The 18,122-nt window shown below is 33.2% G+C and overlaps 2 protein-coding genes across 6 annotated transcripts in view; one reads left to right on the top strand and one right to left on the bottom strand.

Annotated features, from left to right (window-relative positions):
• Positions 1-18,122, top strand: part of Tex9 (testis expressed 9) — a 48,206-nt gene that overhangs the window by 25,517 nt on the left and 4,567 nt on the right. For 4 of the 5 annotated variants that reach the window (XR_007343977.1, XM_048793858.1, XM_048793859.1 and 1 more), the window contains exons 8-10: positions 169-251; positions 667-840; positions 8,882-9,016. Coding sequence is in view for 4 of the 5 variants with exons in the window: in XM_048793858.1 (XP_048649815.1) it covers positions 169-251; positions 667-840; positions 8,882-9,016 (392 nt within the window). In the remaining variant the exon portion in view is untranslated. The remainder of the gene's footprint in view (positions 1-168; positions 252-666; positions 841-8,881; positions 9,017-18,122) is intronic. The other variant, XM_048793860.1, reaches the window with a different exon arrangement.
• Positions 6,055-18,122, bottom strand: part of Mns1 (meiosis specific nuclear structural 1) — a 53,102-nt gene continuing 41,034 nt past the window's right edge. The window contains exon 11 of the mRNA XM_048793857.1: positions 6,055-6,236. The gene's annotated coding sequence lies outside the window, so the exon portion shown is untranslated. The remainder of the gene's footprint in view (positions 6,237-18,122) is intronic.

The raw sequence follows: 18,122 nt of genomic DNA, 5'->3' as shown, positions 1-18,122 counted from the left end.
GGATTTCTCATTCATCTTTGCCTTTGGAGTATTTAATGACTTTAGTGTCCCTTAACAGGGATCTACCTGTTTTGAGCATTTTTTCCCTCTTAAAGTAGCAGTATGTCTTAAAACTGCTGTTATATTAATTCAGCAAAAGACAGTAAGTGCAATCATTTAAATCCACAGAGGCACAGATCAGATTTCTAAAAGCCAAACTCCATGTTATGCAGGAGGAATTGGATAATGTTGTTTGTGAATGCAATAAAAAGGTAAGATTTTAAAACTTCTGAAAAGAAATGCTCTAACATTCGAAGACATTTGGGGGCAGTTTCAATTATATTTTAATGGCTTTATTTTTAGCTATTATTCAGTTACATTTTGAATTAAAAATTATATATAAATACAGAACTTTATTCCAAGATGTTGAATTATCACAAAGCAAAAGAAGTTTTAAAAGTGTACAAATTAGAATTCTTTTTCAGACTTACAAGGTAAGCTGTTAAACACAAATAAGCTATCTGACTTGCATTTTATAAGATGAAAATGGAATATACTTTTTTCTTCATTAAATGGGTATAAATATCTCATCAAAGATCATATTCTGAAGTTCCTCTTTTGTTTTCTGCTTTGTTTGGATATGAACTCATGTGCATTTTGTCACACTATCTCTAATTTTGTAACTAGGAAGATGAATTGCAGGATTTAAAGTCTCAAGTAAAAAACCTTGAAGAAGATTGTGTGAGACAGCAACGAACAATTAATATGCAACATTCCCAAATAGAAAAATATAAAAATCTTTTTGAAGAAGCAAATAAAAAATGTGATGGATTAGAACAACAGTTGACTTTAATAGAAAGGGTAATGATTTTGCTATTTTTCCTAACTTAATGCCAAAGATACATTAAAACTATTAAAGTAACATTTGTATAAACACCACTTTGGGTTAGTCAGTTATTAGTATTTACCAAAAACAACCTAAATACTATATATTTCATCCATTTATTTTTTTTTTTAGTTGTAGATTGACTCAATGCCTTTGTTTTTATGTGATGCTAGGATTGAACTCAGTGCCTCACACTTGCAAGGCAAGTGCTCAACTACTGAGCTACAACTCCAGCCCTGTAAAGAACATAATTCAGTAGCTTAGTATATTCATAGAATTACACAACTACAACCACAGTCAATTTAGGCCATTTTTATAACCTAAAAAAATATATATATATTTTTGTACCCTTTGGTTACCATACCTGACCTCTCTTTCCCCAAATGCTTTGAGCCCTAGGCAACCACTAATCTATTTTCTGTCTCAATAGAGTTGTCTATTCTAGAAATTTCATATACTTGGACTTATATAATATGTGCTTTTTAATACTGACTTGTTTTTAAGGTTGATCCATGTTGTAACATCAATTAGTATTTCATTCCTTTTTGTTGGCCAGTAATATTCCATCATATAGCTGTAACTCGCTCATCATTTAGACATTTGGATTATTTTGAATAATGCTGCTATGAACATTCATGTACAAGGTTTATGTGATGATATGTTTTCACTTCTTTTGGCTAAATACCTAGTAGTGAAATTGCTGAGTTATCTAGTGACATTATGTTTAATGTTTTGAGGAACTATTTAGTTTCCTAAACTGGCTACACTATTTTATATCCCACCAACAGGTGGAAGGAGGGGTCCAGTTTCTTCACATTCTCACCAAAACCTGTTACAGTATATTTTTTATTGTAACTATTCTTCTGGTGTGAAGTAGTTACCTTATTATGTTTTTGCATTTCGCTACTTTTTATGTGCTTATTTTCTCTTTGTATCTCTTCTTTGGGAGAAATGGCTGTTCACATTGTTTGCCCATTTTTAAAACTGGATTTTTTATTATTGGTAATAACAATTCTTTAATAGGATATATATAGCTGTAAGTCTATACAGAGCAGTATTTCTCTAAGTATGTGGGTTGTCTTTTTTTAAAATAATGTTGCTACTACTCTCTATGTATTTTTTAAAATATTTATTTAGTTGTAGATGAACACACAGTATCTTTATTTATTTTCATGTGGTGCTGAGGATCAAACCCAGTTCCTCACACATGTGAGGCAAGCGTTTTACCACTGAGCTAAAGCCCCAGCCCCTGTGGGTTGTCTTTTACGTTCCTTAAGGTATCCTTTAAAGCATGAAATTTTATCTAATATTTTGGTTGTTTAGACTTGTAGTGTCATATCTAAGGAAAGAATATATTTTAAATGAACTCCTATTTAATTTTTTTCTATTAATTTACCATTGTGATAATAAAAATTCAACAATACTATATAGGATTACTTTGTAAAACTTAATGACAATAAAAATAATAATATAGCATGTACTGAGTTTTTAGTAAGAAAATATGCCTCCTTCATTACTACGTTATTATGATTCTCTTTAGTATATTTGTATGAGAGCCTATTTTTAGGCATTTTATTTTGGTATAATTGACATCTTTGGTAATAATTTTAGTATCAGATTTATTTAGGCATAGTTTATATACAGTAAATTTGTTTTTTAGTATACAGTTTTGTGAGTTTTGGTAAATGCACACAGTTGTTTAATCATTACCATAATCAATGACATAGAACAATTCCATTACCCCCAAAATTCCTTGTGAATTTAGTCGAGTCCTTCCCCTAATCCCAGCCCTGGAAAATCACTGATAGTTTGGCCTTTTCCAGTATATATCATGTAAGTAGAATCACACAAACTATATCCTTTGAGTCTTATTTTTTCCACTTACCATAAAGCATTTGAAATTTATCCATGTTGCCCATTCCTTTCATTGCTGAGTAGTGTAAATGGTGAATGGATGTACCACAGTTTACCCACATATTTAGTAATGAAAATTGATGATAGTATCTAATAGTTTAAGTCTGTACTGTCCAATAAGATAACCATTTATGGGCTGGGATTGTGGCTTAGCGGTAGAGTGCTCGCCTAGCATGTACAAGGCCCTGGGTTCAATCCTCAGCACCACATAAAAATAAATACATAAAATATTTAAGTATTATGTTCAACTACAACTAAAAAATAAATATTAAAAAAAGACAGCCATTTAATATTCATAGCTAGTCTAAATTGTGGTGTGCTATAGTATAAAATAAGCATCAGATTTTAAAGACTTATTATAAAAGAAGAATGAATAATTTAAAAAATCTCAATCTTTTTTTTTATTCTTATTACACATGATAGTAGAATGTATTCAATCTTATTTTTTTATATTGGTTACATGTTGAAATAATATTTTAGATATACGTGGTTAAGTGAAATACATTATAAAATTAATTTTGCCTTTTTCTTTTTAACCTCCTCGCCTCAAAATAGTTATTAGAAAATGTAAAGTTCATATTTTACTTCTGTCAGTTTAAGAAATATAGATGATTAGTCTAAAAAAAAACTGTGACTGAGAGATCAACTTGTTTTTTTTTGATAGTATAGGACATTGAACCCAGGGCCTTATGTGTGCTAGGCAAGTACTCTACCACCAAGACATACCCTGAGCCATTTTTTAATCTATCTTTTTATTTATTTTTCAGTACTGGGAATGGAACCCAGAGGCACTTTACAATGAGCTACATCTCCAACCCTTTTTAGAAAGGGTCACTAAGTTGCCCAGGCTGGTCTCAAACTTATGATCCTCCTGCCTTAGCCTCCTGTTACTGGGATTACAGGCATGTGACACTGTGCCCAGCTATACTGTGTTTTAATTTGCCATTTATCATTTGTCACCACACACCCAAGTACTAGCCTTATCACTGTTTTAGTCTCAAATAATATTGAAACTTTGGTTACATATTTGTTCTTTGCTCTCATATCCTATCCTATGCATTATTTCTTCTAAATGTCTTCATGCATCTTTTTCAGTTTCTTGTCACCACTTGGTTCAAGCAATTACTACATTATTTTTGAACCCTCTTAATAGGTCATTTTATGTCCATTCTCTCTTTGTCATCCGTTATATCCTGGACTCTATCAAATAAATATTCTTAAAGGCAGCATTGCTTATACCCTTTCCTTTGAGGAAAAAGAAGAACAATTTTTTTTAATGTTACATAGTAGGGGAACTGAGTCCGAGTGGTTAAGCAAACAGAATTCAAACTGTTTTGTCTGATTCCAAAGTCTATATTCTCCCCACAAATGAGATCAACTATTTTTTAAATTGTGTATTTAAAAATAACTTGTATATTAAAATAACTTGTGTATTAAGTTATTTTAGCAGCTGATAGTGACAGATGGATTATTTTCTAAATTATAAAAACAAAAAGCATTAGACTTTTTCTGTTATTGATCTTTTTTAAAAATTAACTTTATTGGGGAATGAATTAAATACAATAAGACTTTAAAAAATACAGTTCAATGAAGTTATTTTATTCTTTGCACTGGGAATTGAACCTAGGGGGCGCTTTACCAGTGAGCTACATCCCCAGTTCTTTTTATTTTTTGAGATAGAGTCTTGCTAAGTTGTTGAGACTGGCCCCAAACTTGTAATCCTTTTGCCTCAGCCTCCCAGGAAAGGGCCAGTGCACCTGGTCAATGAGTTTTGATGAATTAACATATCCTTGTAACCATCACAATCAAGATAGAGAAAATTTGTCACTCTCCTTCAAATGTCCTTTGTACCGCTTCCCCATAGAAACTTAGAAACTTCCAATTTCTAACCAGGGCCCCAGGTAACCAAAGATCTGCATTCTTTCACTACAATTTTGTTTTCTCTGTTCTAAAATTTCATATAGATAGAATCATAAATATGCAGTTTTTGTATCTGGCTATTTTTGTTCTTAATGTTTTTTAAATACATCAGTATTATAACATGTTTTGTGGTTCATTTCTTTGTATTGCTGAGTAGTATTTATTTGAAGATATGCCATATTTTGTTTATATGTTCACTAGCTTATGTGGGCATTAAAATTTTTTTTCCAGTTTATTAAAAATAAAGCCATTGGATTTCCATATGCAAGTATTTTGTGTAGATTCATATTTTGTGAATTCATATCCAGCATCAGAATGTTGGATAAATGTTCTGAGTCTTATAGAAATTACATATTAAATTTTTAAAGAAACTGTCCAATAGTTTTCCAAAGTGATAATTGAATTTTGCATTCCCACTAACAGTATGAGAGTTCAGTTCCTCTGTCTCCTCATCAACACTTGATATTTTCAGTCTTAATAATTTTAGCTCTACTAAAGGTGAAGTAGTTTGTCCTTGCAGTTTTTTATTTCCTTTCTGTTAATGTTTAACATCTTTTCATATGCTTATTGGTTATTCATATTTTTCTTGTTATGTATCTGTTGAAACCATTTTTCCTGTTTGAAAAACACTGGGTTGTAGGAGTTCCTTATGCCTCTTTATATATAATCCCTTGGTTAGAAGTGTATGTATTGTGAATAAAATGCCCTAGTCTGACTTGACTTGAATTTTCCTAACAGTATGTTTCCAAAGACAGCAGTTTTAAATTTTGATGCATTTCATACATTATTTTCTCATTTTTTAAAAAATTCTCTCCAGAAAGCTCTGTCCACCCTTAAGGTCATGAGGATTTTCTCCTACAATTTTTGAGTGTGTGTGCACACGTTTGTGTGTATAATGTAAAATAAAAATTACATAATGTCCTATCTTTCAAATTAATTTTATGGTATGAGGGTTAAGGTCAATGTTTAATTTTTTTTTCAATTTGTCCCCCTTTGGTTACCATGTCACCTGTGTAGAAAATGCATTGACTGCATATACTTGTGGGTCTATTTCTGGACTCTGTTTTGTTAGAGTGACCTATGTGTTTGATATAATTCATAAGATAAAATTTGTAGGTAAAACCATGTGGAGTTTTCTTTTTGGAAGTATTGTAGTTACCAGTTCAATTTATTTAATGCATATGTCTATTCTACCTTCATATTACTTTTTGAATCAGCTTTGGTAATCTTTATTTTTCAAGAAACTTGTCCATTTCATCTAAGTAATAAAACATATTGACAAATTTGTTTATAATATTCCATTATTTATAATATAATTTATAATAATATGACCTACAATAATGACCCCTTTCATTCTTGATATTGATGATTTGTCTTATTTTTAATTAATCCTACATTAAATTTATTTATTTAAATCTCAAGCATACTGCATTTTCTAATACATTTTTCCCCCTTTCAGAGATGGTTATTAATGGTTGGTCTTCTTTCTTCAACTTTCCAACACCCTTTCCAGCCTCTGAGTTCATGACTCTGCCCTCTATTTTATTAAGAAAATAAAAATCAAAAGATAACTTCATCATCCTATCATGAAATCTACCAGCCTCTTTGCTTCTATACCCATATATTGTACTCCCTGTTATAATGGATTACTACCTCTTCTGTTTAAAGCTGATCCTTTAATTGTATGTGGATCCCATACCCTCCTACTCAAGGATTGTGCATCTTGCCATTATCCTGCCTTTGTCTTGAAAAATTAAAATTTATTGGATTCTTTTTCATGAATATACAAACAAGCCATATGATCTCTCTCTCTCTCTCTTTATTTATTTAAAACCTGTTTAGATCTCACATCTCCTCCCACCCTACATCATTGCTACATCTTCCACAGCTGCCAGGATTTTCATTCCAAGTCTATTCTTATTCTACCTTCGTCATTTGTTTCTGAAACTTGATCCGATCAGTTATTTATCCTTATCTGATTTTTCTCACCTAAATTACTGTGGAACTTTTGTCACTTTCCCAGCATTTACTGCATTGTGCTGTGGCTGATACATGCACCTCTCTCTTGTTCCCACTGTCTTTTATGAGTGATATAAGAATTATGAGAGGGTGGTAAATTATTTCCTCTTGAAGCTCCTAGCATTGGGTTTTAAAGCTAAATTTTATTTTCTTTCTACTATCTAGATTTTTAAAATATTTATTTTTTTAGTTATAGGTGGACACAATACCTCTATTTATTTTTATGTGGTGCTGAGGGTCAAATCCAATGCCTCATGCATGCTAGGCAAGCGCTCTACCTTTGAGCCACAACCCCAGCCCGCTATCTAGCTTTGTTTTCTTTAAAACATGAAATTCAAGACTTGGGATTTTTAATAAAACTTTTGTTCAGCAGTATATAAACTGCTTTTTGGAGAGTAACAGATTAATTTTGTCTATTTTTAGGATGCCAGTAGTATCTTGTCTGTACTTAGTAAATGATACTAGAGTATGACTGAACACAGAAATGTTTTCAATTATGTTTTCCTTTCTTTAGTGGCTTTATGTATGTAGAAAAAAATTATTTCCTGCTTTACTATTCTCCTGACTGTCCTTTATCCTTTTTCTTCTTCACGTCTCCCCAGAAGGGGACAGTATTGGTTAAAGAATTGGTGGGGAAACATCATGTAATGAAGGATGTTTTTCATTTTTCTGCAAAGTAGGTTCCAAAGTCACCAGCAGGAAGGAGGTTCCCCTGGTCTGTGAGAGAAGGCTGAAATTAGGTAGCAAGAACTGTGGACTTTGCAGCTAATGAACTTCTTTGCCTTTTCCATGTGAACAATGAAATAAATCATATGAGTTTTTAGTGTAGCTGCCACCCACAAAGCTGTGAAGAAGACTGTGACAGCAGATGGTATCCACACACAGTTTGATTTGTTTAGAAACCTACATAAAAACAGCATGTGTTGTTTTGTTTTCCCCCTTAATTACTCAAAGCCAAGGAGATCAGTATTCAAACATGATATAGCGATATATCCAGAAGAAAAAAGTCATGAAAGAATACAGACTATGTTTTTATTGTATCATTTCAGTTCTACAGTATTTATTGGGTCTCTGCTTTCAGTAAGGGTTTAGACTAGGCCTTATGTTGAAGGGGCTACAAAAAGAGTGGGTTAAGTATTTATAAGTTCAAAGATGTCATTAGTCCCTTTTATATGCCACTGAAGTGCTGGAAATAAATTAGGACAGTTTCTGTCCTCAAGGAACTAGTTTATAAAGGAGTGAACGAAATAAAGCAAATGGACAGTTTTGTGCCATGTAGCAGGTGCTGTAATAAGTGTGTATTAAGAAGCCCTAGAGGCTCTAAGGAAAGGCAACCAATGCAACCTGGGTGGATAGTGAGGGTTAGAGATAGGAGGCTACCTGGAGGAGGGAAAGTCCTAATGAACAACTCTGAGTCTTAATGACTAGGTTAAGGGATCAGGATCAGAGGCAGGAAACATATGGCTGTTTGGGAGTAATCCAAGTACTGCTGATTTTACTGAAGGTAACATCTGTGAGAGATGAGGCTTGTTGATAGGGGCCAGGTTCTGGTGGAGTTTGAAGTTACCAGTATGTTCATGTTTCTTTATGTTCTTCATGTTGGCCTATTGACTGTATGCAATGGAATATCCTAGGTTATTTGCAGAAATATAAGTCTAATCCAGGACATGGAAAACCATCATTCATAAATTATTGTTTCTGCTCAAGATTGAGATTTTCCTGTAGGACTAATACAGAATGTTTTGCATTTGGCGAATTTTCTTAAATGACACATTTTGCCAGTTCTACACAAAAACAGTGTTTGTGTGAGAGTGTATGTCTTACATTGGCCTTTTGGGAGGCTTCTGAAAGAACTACTATAGTTATAAAAGGTTGCTTATAAAAAATAGGGACTGTGTTATAATGTTGTAGGTCAATAAAGGGAGAAAATTCCAAACAAAGTAAGAATTTAGTTCACAATTACATTTTTAGGATATATTTTTCTAATACCAGTTTGAGGCAAGAATTCCCTGAGAACTCTAATACTTAGTGCCCATCTACTAGCTGTGGTTGTGAGGGGGTGGGAGTGGGGTAGGTGGAGGGGGCAGCAGGGATTTGCAGGGAAATTTGGGGAATGAAAAAATGGAAAAAATAAAAAGGGAAATTATCTTTTTTACTATGCAGGAATTAGAAAATAAAAGACGACTACAAAAACAGGCTGCCTCTACCCAAAGCACCACAGAAGTCCGCTTGAATAGAGCCCTAGAAGAAGCAGAAAAGTATAAACTGGAGTTAAGTAAATTAAGACAAAACAACAAGGTATGGAAAGATTAAATAGTTTTGGTAGTGATCACTTTTGGTAACTTCCTCTTATGCAAGCATCAAAAATAATAGTTTTAGACTTACAATTCTTGATGTTATAATCAACATTTTTCTTTTTCAGCAAGTTAGGATTATATGCTAGGGCTGTTACCTAATTGGATGATACCACAGTTCTTTAGAGGATTCATTCACTTCTTTATCCAAAAGATCTTTATGGGTGCCCATATTATATGCCAGACACTTTTCTGAGCTCCGGATAAGGAGTGGGGAAAAAATGTGTGTTTCATATCTCATGTTGGTTATATTCTTTTCTGAGCCTCAATTTTCTAGTATAGAAAGCAAGGGGCTGTTTAACTTGGCAGTAGCTCTCAATAACTTGGCAGTAGCTCTCAATCTTGAGCATGTATCAGGATCACCTGAAGAGTTTGTTAAAACACAGATTGCTTGGCCTCAGCCTTGGAGTTTCTGACTCAGTAGGTCTAGGGTGAGGCCTGAGAATTTGGAACTTTAAAGAGGTTCCCAGGTGATACTGCTGCTGGTTCTGAAACCATAGTTCAATAACTACTATCACGGAGCTATTAGAAAGATCCCATCTCCAAGATCTAGCCAATGCTTGACATAGGATTAACATTCAATGCCTTAACTAGCTGTTAAATTAATGAAGGTTCAAGTATTGATGTATATGAAGACATCTGTACATTCTGTAGCTATTGCCCTTCTCGGACTATTCCCTGAAGACCTTAAAAGAGCGTACTACAGGGATACTGCCACATCGATGTTCATAGCAGCACAATTCACAATAGCTAGACTGTGGAACCAACCCAGATGCCCTTCAATAGATGAATGGATAAAAAAAATGTGGCATTTATACACAATGGAGTATTACTCTGCACTAAAAAATGACAAAATCATGGAATTTGCAGGGAAATGGATGGCATTAGAGCAGATTATGCTAAGTGAAGCTAGCCAATCCTTAAAAAACAAATGCCAAATGTCTTCTTTGATATAATGAGAGCAACTAAGAACAGAGCAGGGAGGAAGAGCAGGAGGAAAAGATTAACATTAAACAGAGACATGAGGTGGGACGGAAAGGGAGAGAAAAGGGAAATTGCATGGAAATGGAAGGAGACCCTCATTGTTACACAACATTACATATAAGAGGTTGTGAGGGGAATGGGAAAAAAACAAGGAGAAATGAATTACAGTAGATGGGGTAGAGAGAGAAGATGGGGGGGATAGTAGAGGATAGGAAAGGTAGCAGAATACAACAGTTACTAATATGGCATTATGTAAAAATGTGGATGTGTAACCGATGTGATTCTGCAATCTGTATTTGGGGTAAAAATGGGAGTTCATAACCCACTTGAATCTAATGTATGAAATATGATATGTCAAGAGCTTTGTAATGTTTTGAACAACCAATAAAAAAAAATAAAAGAAATAAAATAACTTAAAAATCACATTTAAGCATCCCCCCCCCCAAAAAAAAAATACTGGCTATTATTTTTTTGTTCTGTGTCAACCTGAAAGGACAAAAGTTGATACTCCATTGGAATCTCTTCCCTTAGAACAATATTTAATAATTTAACAATGACATATGATGAAATTAGGAACCACCTTCATTTCATATACAGATAATACATTTTGGATTATATTAGTAACAATAGGAATAGACTGGAACTGGCCTTGATTAGTCCTCCAACATGTTTAACAGAGGCAAATACATGACAGTGACTACAGTTTTAACAATATCATCTGTGAGATTGTTTATCCTATTTTGATCAAACTATTTTCATGTTCATGGGCCATTAATGACGGTATGATAACTAAGATTTATTAATAGAAGTTATCAGATGAGCAAATTAAGTCATCACTATGGACTTAATAATTAGCATATTAGAATATTTCCAATTTGCATTTTAAAAGGATTTTGAAGACAATAAAAGGAAGAGTAACCATGAGTGATTCAGGATTTGCAATTCTGGTTGCAGATTTGATCTTTATATTAGCACACAGTAGAAAAGTAGAAAGAAAAATTGGTTTCCAGCAGATGGCTCTCCTCATTGTATCTGGCCATCTTGAAAATTCAGGTGATGAAGACTTGTTATGTGAATAGCTCATTCTAAAACCATCAACACTATAAAAACAACTTGGATGCATTCAACATATAAACTTCTGACCCCAGATCTGCATTAATGTTGATTGATTTAAATTCGTGGAATAATATTTGTGAATATATTGCTTACTATGTACTATAATGTAGACACTTGTGGCCAGATTTTTAAAATGTAACTTATTTCAGAATTCCAAAAAACTATGTGTCTTATACTTTTGATTTAAAAAAAATTTTTTTTTGTAGTTGTAGATGGACAGAATGCCTTTATTTTATTTATTTTTATGTGGTGCTGAGGATCGAACCCAGTGCTAGGCAAGCTCTCTGCCACTAAGCTACAGCTACAGCCCATACTTTGATTTTTTAAAAATTATTTTGCCTAACATTTATCTTTGAGGGATGTTTCAGGATTATATAGTAATTCTCTTAGAGTCTAATCTGTATGTTTTTTTGTGTGTGTGAGAGAGCAGGTTTTTTCTTTCAATTTAATTCTTTTTACTTTGCCTCTCATTTTGATTAAACATACAATTATTGTTAAATAGTCAATTAAAATTATTCAGGTCTATATGTTTAAAAAATATAACAGGGAAATATTAATGTTTCCATAAAACAGAACAAGATTACCTTGTAGTCATCAGAAATCAAAGATCTGTTTTTAAAAATAATGACAAACTTATTCTTAACAGAAATTAGGAAACAAATTTGGTTTTAAAGTAAGAGTAACTTTTGAAATGAAAAGTCAGTGAATTTAAACCAGATGTTGTATGAATGAAGGGACCTTAGTCTTAATCACTATCATGTCCTCAGGGTCTAGCAAATGGTCATTGCTAAAGTCACACTGAAGGAAGGAATGATAAAAGTAATGGTTTAACTGGAATTCCACTTAAAAACAGGACATTTGATTTGATGATTACTTGAAATCCTTTTATAATGTGACACCAAAGTCCATGTTACTTCATTTAAAAAGAGAGAATTTCTGATTCTTCATTAATTCATTTAGAAATATTAGGGCCTGATAAGTACTGTACTGGCCAGATCTTTATTAGAAGCTGAAAGATGGAAGGGAGATGAAAATTGAATATATTCTTTGAAGTCTTGCAGCTTTTAGTGGAGAAGTTGGATATTTAGATAACCCATCAAGCAAAATTAAGGGGCAACTGTGAGAAATTCTGTGGGTAAGCTAAGATCTGAATAATATATAGGAGTTAAGTGTCCAGCGAGATAATTATGGACAGAAGGAATACTAAGTAAAAATGGTTCTCTGGCAAGAAAAGAGGACAAGTTAATGAAAGGCAAATTAGATGTGAAGGGAGTGATACAAAGTGAAGCTTTAAAGGGTAACGTCATCTAGATCCTTTAGGCCAGGGTTAAGGATTTTAGATTTCATCCAAAGAGCAGAGCAAAACTACTATACAGTTATTCTTTGTAGGGCAGAGAATCTGGCAAGCAGGCCAGAATGGATGCAGATAGATTGGTTAAGAGTAAGTGTGAGAAATGATGATGTAGTTTGGATTAAAGTGATAGTGGTAGAAATGGGAGCGGTTAAGTTCTCAAATACATTTAGGAGCAAGGCTCAGTAGTGCATGCCTGTAATCCCAGCACCTCAGGAGCTGAGGTGGGATGATCACAAGTTCAAAGCCAGCCTCAGCAAATTAGTGAGGCCCTAAGCAAGTTAGCAAGACCCTGTCTCAAAATAAAAAGAGCTGGGGATGTGGCTCAGTGGTTAAATGCCCCTGGGTTCCATGCAATAGGGCTTAGTGATAGACTGGATATGGTCTGTGGGAAAGGAAAGCTTAAGGGAGGATAGTACTATTCAATGAAATAAGAAACACTGGAACAATTCTGGGGAAGAAAATTATTAGTTGTTTAAGAATATATTTCTTAAAGTTTGAAGTTATTCTGAGGAATCCAAGAGGAAATGTTTTAAAACTTAGAGAAGTCTGCATTGAATAGGAAGACAGAATAAGTGAGAGAAAGAGAAAAGCAAGGGCCAGACTGAGCCTTGAAATAGTCCAGTATTTCTAAGGAGTATTCAGTACTCAATAGTATTCAGTACTTAACCACACCAATTGATCACCGAGAAATACTTTGGTAGAGTGATAAGGGAAGAAGACAGATTTAATGGGAAATGAAAAATGAATGCAGGTGAGGAAGTGGAGATAGTGAATATATATGTGTGTAATTCTTCAAAGACACAAAAGAGTAGAGTTGGAAGGACAGAGCTGAGTGAATTTTTTAATGAGATAATTTACATACAATAAAATGCAGATTGCACATGTATAGTTCACTGAGTTTGGGCTCCTTGTTTTGGTAGCTTTTTCACTGCTGTGACTGACCAGACCAACTGTAGAGAGGAAAAGTTTATTTAGGGGCTCATGGTTTCAGAGGTCTCAATCCATAGACAGCCGGCTCCACTCCTTGGGGATCAAGATGAGGCAGAACAACATGGTGGAAGAGTATGGTGGAGGCACACAGCTTACATGATGACCAGGAAGCACAGAGACTCCACTTACCAGATAGAAATATATACCCTGAAGCCACATCCCACCTGCCTTCAGTTACTGCTCAATTAATCCCATCAGATGATTAATTCAATGATCGGGTTAAGGCTTTCCTAACCCGATCATTTCTTCTCTGAATCTTCTTGCATTGTTTCACATGTGAGCCTTTGGGGGACACCTCACATCCAAACCATAATACTCCTACTTATCTGTATAACCAGCCACTTTATAGAATATTTACATTTCCCCATAAAGTGCCCTTGTTTCTGTTTCTAGGCCCCTCAGAGACTGCACTGGTCTGATTTCATTGGCTTCTTTCACTTACCATAATATAAGATTGACCTGTGTTTTTATTTTTTATTGATCCATCTTGTTAATGATTTACCAATTACTCTTTCCAAAGACTCAACTTTTACCTTTATTTTCTTTATAATTTGTTTGCTATTTCACTGAATTCTCTTTATTGTATCCTTTTGTCCACTTGCTTTGGTTTTAATTTGTTCTTTTATTTCTAACTTCTTAAGTTGAAGGCTTAGATCATTGATTTTAAATTCTTCTTTTCTAAAGCATTTAATGGTAGTTTCCTTTAAAATTATGCTTTAGCTAAGTCCCAGAACTATTTTTTGCCTCTTTTAACTAAATATTTCTATTTTAATATACCTACTGTAATATAATTATTTTACAAAAACCTGTACATATTTAGTGTAAAATGTATTGAATTTTGCATAGGCAGGCGCTAAGCAACTCAGTGAGACCCTGTCTCTAAATAAAATACAAAATAGGGCTGGGGATGTGGCTCAGCGGTCAAGTGCCTCTGAGTTCAATCCCAGGTACCAAAAAAATATTGTGAAAATTTTAGAGACCTTTTTGTTTTTTAATATATGTACATATGGGAACATACTTCTAGTCTGTAGTTGGTATGTGTGTGATTGCATTTGTGGTGCTGGGGATTGAACCCAGGGCCTCCTGCATGTTAGGCCAACACTGGACCAATCAGCTACATCCTCCAGCCCTTGTTTTACTTTTCTTATAAATTCTTTCTCATCTATAGTTTATTTGTAAAAGATTATTGTTTTTGTTTTGGTATAAGAGTATAAGTTATGTCATGGAATTAATTTCCAACTTGTTTTTCTGGAAAAGCTTAACTTTCTGAAAAAGCTTTTGTAGAGTTATGTTTTTCTTTGAATGTCTGGTATAGTTCACAAGTGAAGCCATATGGACCTACGATTTTCTTGTGGAACTATTTTAAAATTCAAATTCAATTTATTCAGTAGTTAAAGAAGCATTCTATATAGAGACTATTGTATTTTCTTGTTTTTGGTGTTTCCATCTTTTTTTTATAATATTTATTTATTTATTTTGAGAGAGAGAGAGAGAATTTTTTTTAATATTTATTTTTTAGTTCTCGGCGGACACAACATCTTTCTTTGTATGTGGTGCTGAGGATCGAACCCGGGCCGCATGCATGCCAGGCGAGCGTGCTACCGCTTGAGCCACATCCCCAGCCCTGGTGTTTCCATCTTGCAAGGAATCTGTTCATTTTACCTATGTTGTTAAATTTGTTGGCTTGAAGGTTTTTTTTATACTATTTTTCCTTATTATCCTTTGAATATTCCTCTTACATTCTTATTTTTGATTGTACCCCCCCCCAGCTTCTTCATTCTTTTTTTTATTGGTAATTGGCTTCTTATCAGTCTCCCTAAATACTTACTAATTCTGATTTCATTGATTTTTATCTGTTTTATGTCTCTTTATGATTTATGTTTTTTATTATTTCCTTCTCTTTATTTTGGGTTAAATTTGTTCTCATTTCTTAAAGTAGTGGAGTCTGCTGAAATGAAACCTTTTCTAATGTAAGCATTTAATCCCAAAAATTTCCTTTGTGCATTCCTACATCCCATAAACTAAAATTATTCACATCCTATTTTGAATACTTTCTAATTTTCCCCTTTGACTCATAAATTATTTAGAAGTTTGCCATTTTATTTCTAAATGTTTTGGGATTTCCCTTAACCATCCTTATTGATTTCTAATTTAATTATATCATGGACAGAGAATATATATGGTCTCATTTATATCACTGTAAATTCATGGAGACTTTTGATTCAGAATTAATGGCTTAAATTGATAACTATTCCACATGTCCTTGAAAAGAATATGCATTTTGCATTTGTTGGGTGGAAAAGTCTATAAATGTCAAATATGTCAAGTTACTTAATGGTGGTATTCAAGTTTTCTGTATCTTTACATATATTCTGTGTACTTCTTCTATCAAGGATTAAGAGAGGTACTGATTCTAAGTATACTTGTATATATACATATATATAATATGTCTGTTTCTTCTTTCAGTTTTATTAATATTTGCATCATATATTTTGAAACTCCAATGATGCTCTATTACTATGAATATTAACATTCAGATTGTATGTCTTCCTGATGAACCGACCCCTTATAGTATTATAACTTTTATTTCCTGGTAATAGACTGTGTTCTGATATTATTTTATTTTATTTGATATTTAAGCAACTCCGGTTTTATGTTAATTGTTAGCATTATCTTATTTTTTCCATCCTTATAATTCCTTTGTTTCTTCTTATAGACAGCATATAATGGAGCTTTGTTTTCTGTTTGTTTTATTTTGTTTTTTTGTACCAGGGATTGAGCCCAGGGGTGCTTAACCACTGAGCCACATCCCCAGCCCTTTAAAAATTTTTTTTGAGATGGGGTCTTGCTAAGTTGCTTAGGACCTCAGCCTCCCAAGCTGCTGGAATTATAGGCATACCACCATGCCTGGCTTGTTTTTAGAATCTGACAATCTCTAACTTTTTAATTAGGGTACTTACACCTTTGCATTTAATGTGATTATTAATATGGTTGGAATGAAATCTATTAACTAGCTGTTTGTTTTTATTCCTTATGTTCTTTTAAAAACAAACTTTAAAAAAATGATCTCCCTTTTTGTCTCATCTCCACTTCTGTGTGTGCATTTTAGCATTCATTATATACATCTTTAACTTGTCAGGTAATATAGAATTTTATGAATAATGTAAACCTTTTAGCAGTATACTTTCTTTACACTATCCTTCCCTTTTTGCTACTAAGTAAATTTAAACATTTAAATTGTGGCAAACTACAAATGAAAATTACCCTTTTAAACATTTTAAAATGAGGTATTGTTATATATATTCATATCGTTGTGCAACCAATAACCAGAACTCTGCATCTTGCAAAAACAAATCCTGTAGTTCCCTCTTGCCCTCGTCCCAGCCCTTGGCAAGCACCATTCTGCTTTCTGACTCTTCTTCACATGAATGAAATCATAAAGTAGTATTTGTCTTCCTGTAACTAATCGACTTCATTTGATGTAGGTACTCAAAGTTGACCCATGTAGCATGTGTCAGAATCTGATTGCTTTCTAAGGTGCAAAAATAATCCATTATATTTATAATATCACATTTTGTGTGTTCATGTGTCAATGAATACTTGGGTTGTGTCCAACTTTTTGGTTGTCCTCAATAGTACTGCTATGAACAAGGTCTACAAATATCTGAAACTGCTTTCAATTCTTTTAAGTGGAATTACAGGATCAGAGAAAATTATTTTTGAATTTTTTTAGGAACTGCTATTGTTTTTGATAGCAGCTGTATCATTTTACATTCCCACTTAGAGTGTACAAATTTCCCAATTTCCCCAGATCCTATCATCTACTTTTTTTTTCTTTTTTTAAATAGTAGTCATCCTAATGGGTTTGAGGCTTTATTTCATTGTGGTTTTGATTTTAATTTTCCTAATTATTAATTAAAAGATGCGGAACTGTGCTTTTTATCCCTTCATATGTATTCTTTAGAGAAATATATTACAATAATTTAATGAAAGTATTATTATACTTTTAATGTCACATAGCCAAGAAATCCTTGCCACATCTCATGTTATGATCTTTTCCTCCTGGGTTTCTAAGAGTTTTATAGCATTAGCTCTTATTCTTAAGTCTTTGATTCACTTGAGTTAATTTTTGCATAGTATGAGATCAGGAAAGAATTCTTTTGCATGTGCATATTCAGTTCCCCAGCACCACTCTGTTAAAGAGACTATCTTTTCCCATCTTCTTTTTTTTTTTTTTAAATCTCTTGACCATATATGTGAGGGTTTGTTTCTAAGATTTATTCTATTCTATTGATCCATATGTCTGTCTTGATGCCAGCACCACATTGTTCTAATATTGTACCTTTGTAGTAAGATTTGAAATCAAGAAATGTGAGACCTTTATCTTTGTTCTCTTTCAAGATTAATTTGGCTATTTGGGGTTCCTTGAGGTGTCCTACGAATGTAAAGAAAGATTTTTCTATTTCTACAAAAACCACTACTGTGATTTTGATAAAAACTGAATTTAATCTGTAGATCTCTTTGAGTTACTACTGACATCTTAACAATATATTAAGCCTTTCAATCCATAAACACATGATGTCTTCCCATGTATTTGTCTTTAGTT

The sequence above is a fragment of the Marmota marmota genome, unplaced genomic scaffold (genome assembly GCF_001458135.2).
Source record: "Marmota marmota marmota unplaced genomic scaffold, marMar, whole genome shotgun sequence".
In the NCBI taxonomy this organism is placed as follows: Eukaryota; Metazoa; Chordata; class Mammalia; order Rodentia; family Sciuridae; genus Marmota; species Marmota marmota.
The sequence above is the reverse complement of the archived record's forward strand: the minus strand, read 5'-3'. Positions and strand labels throughout refer to the sequence as shown.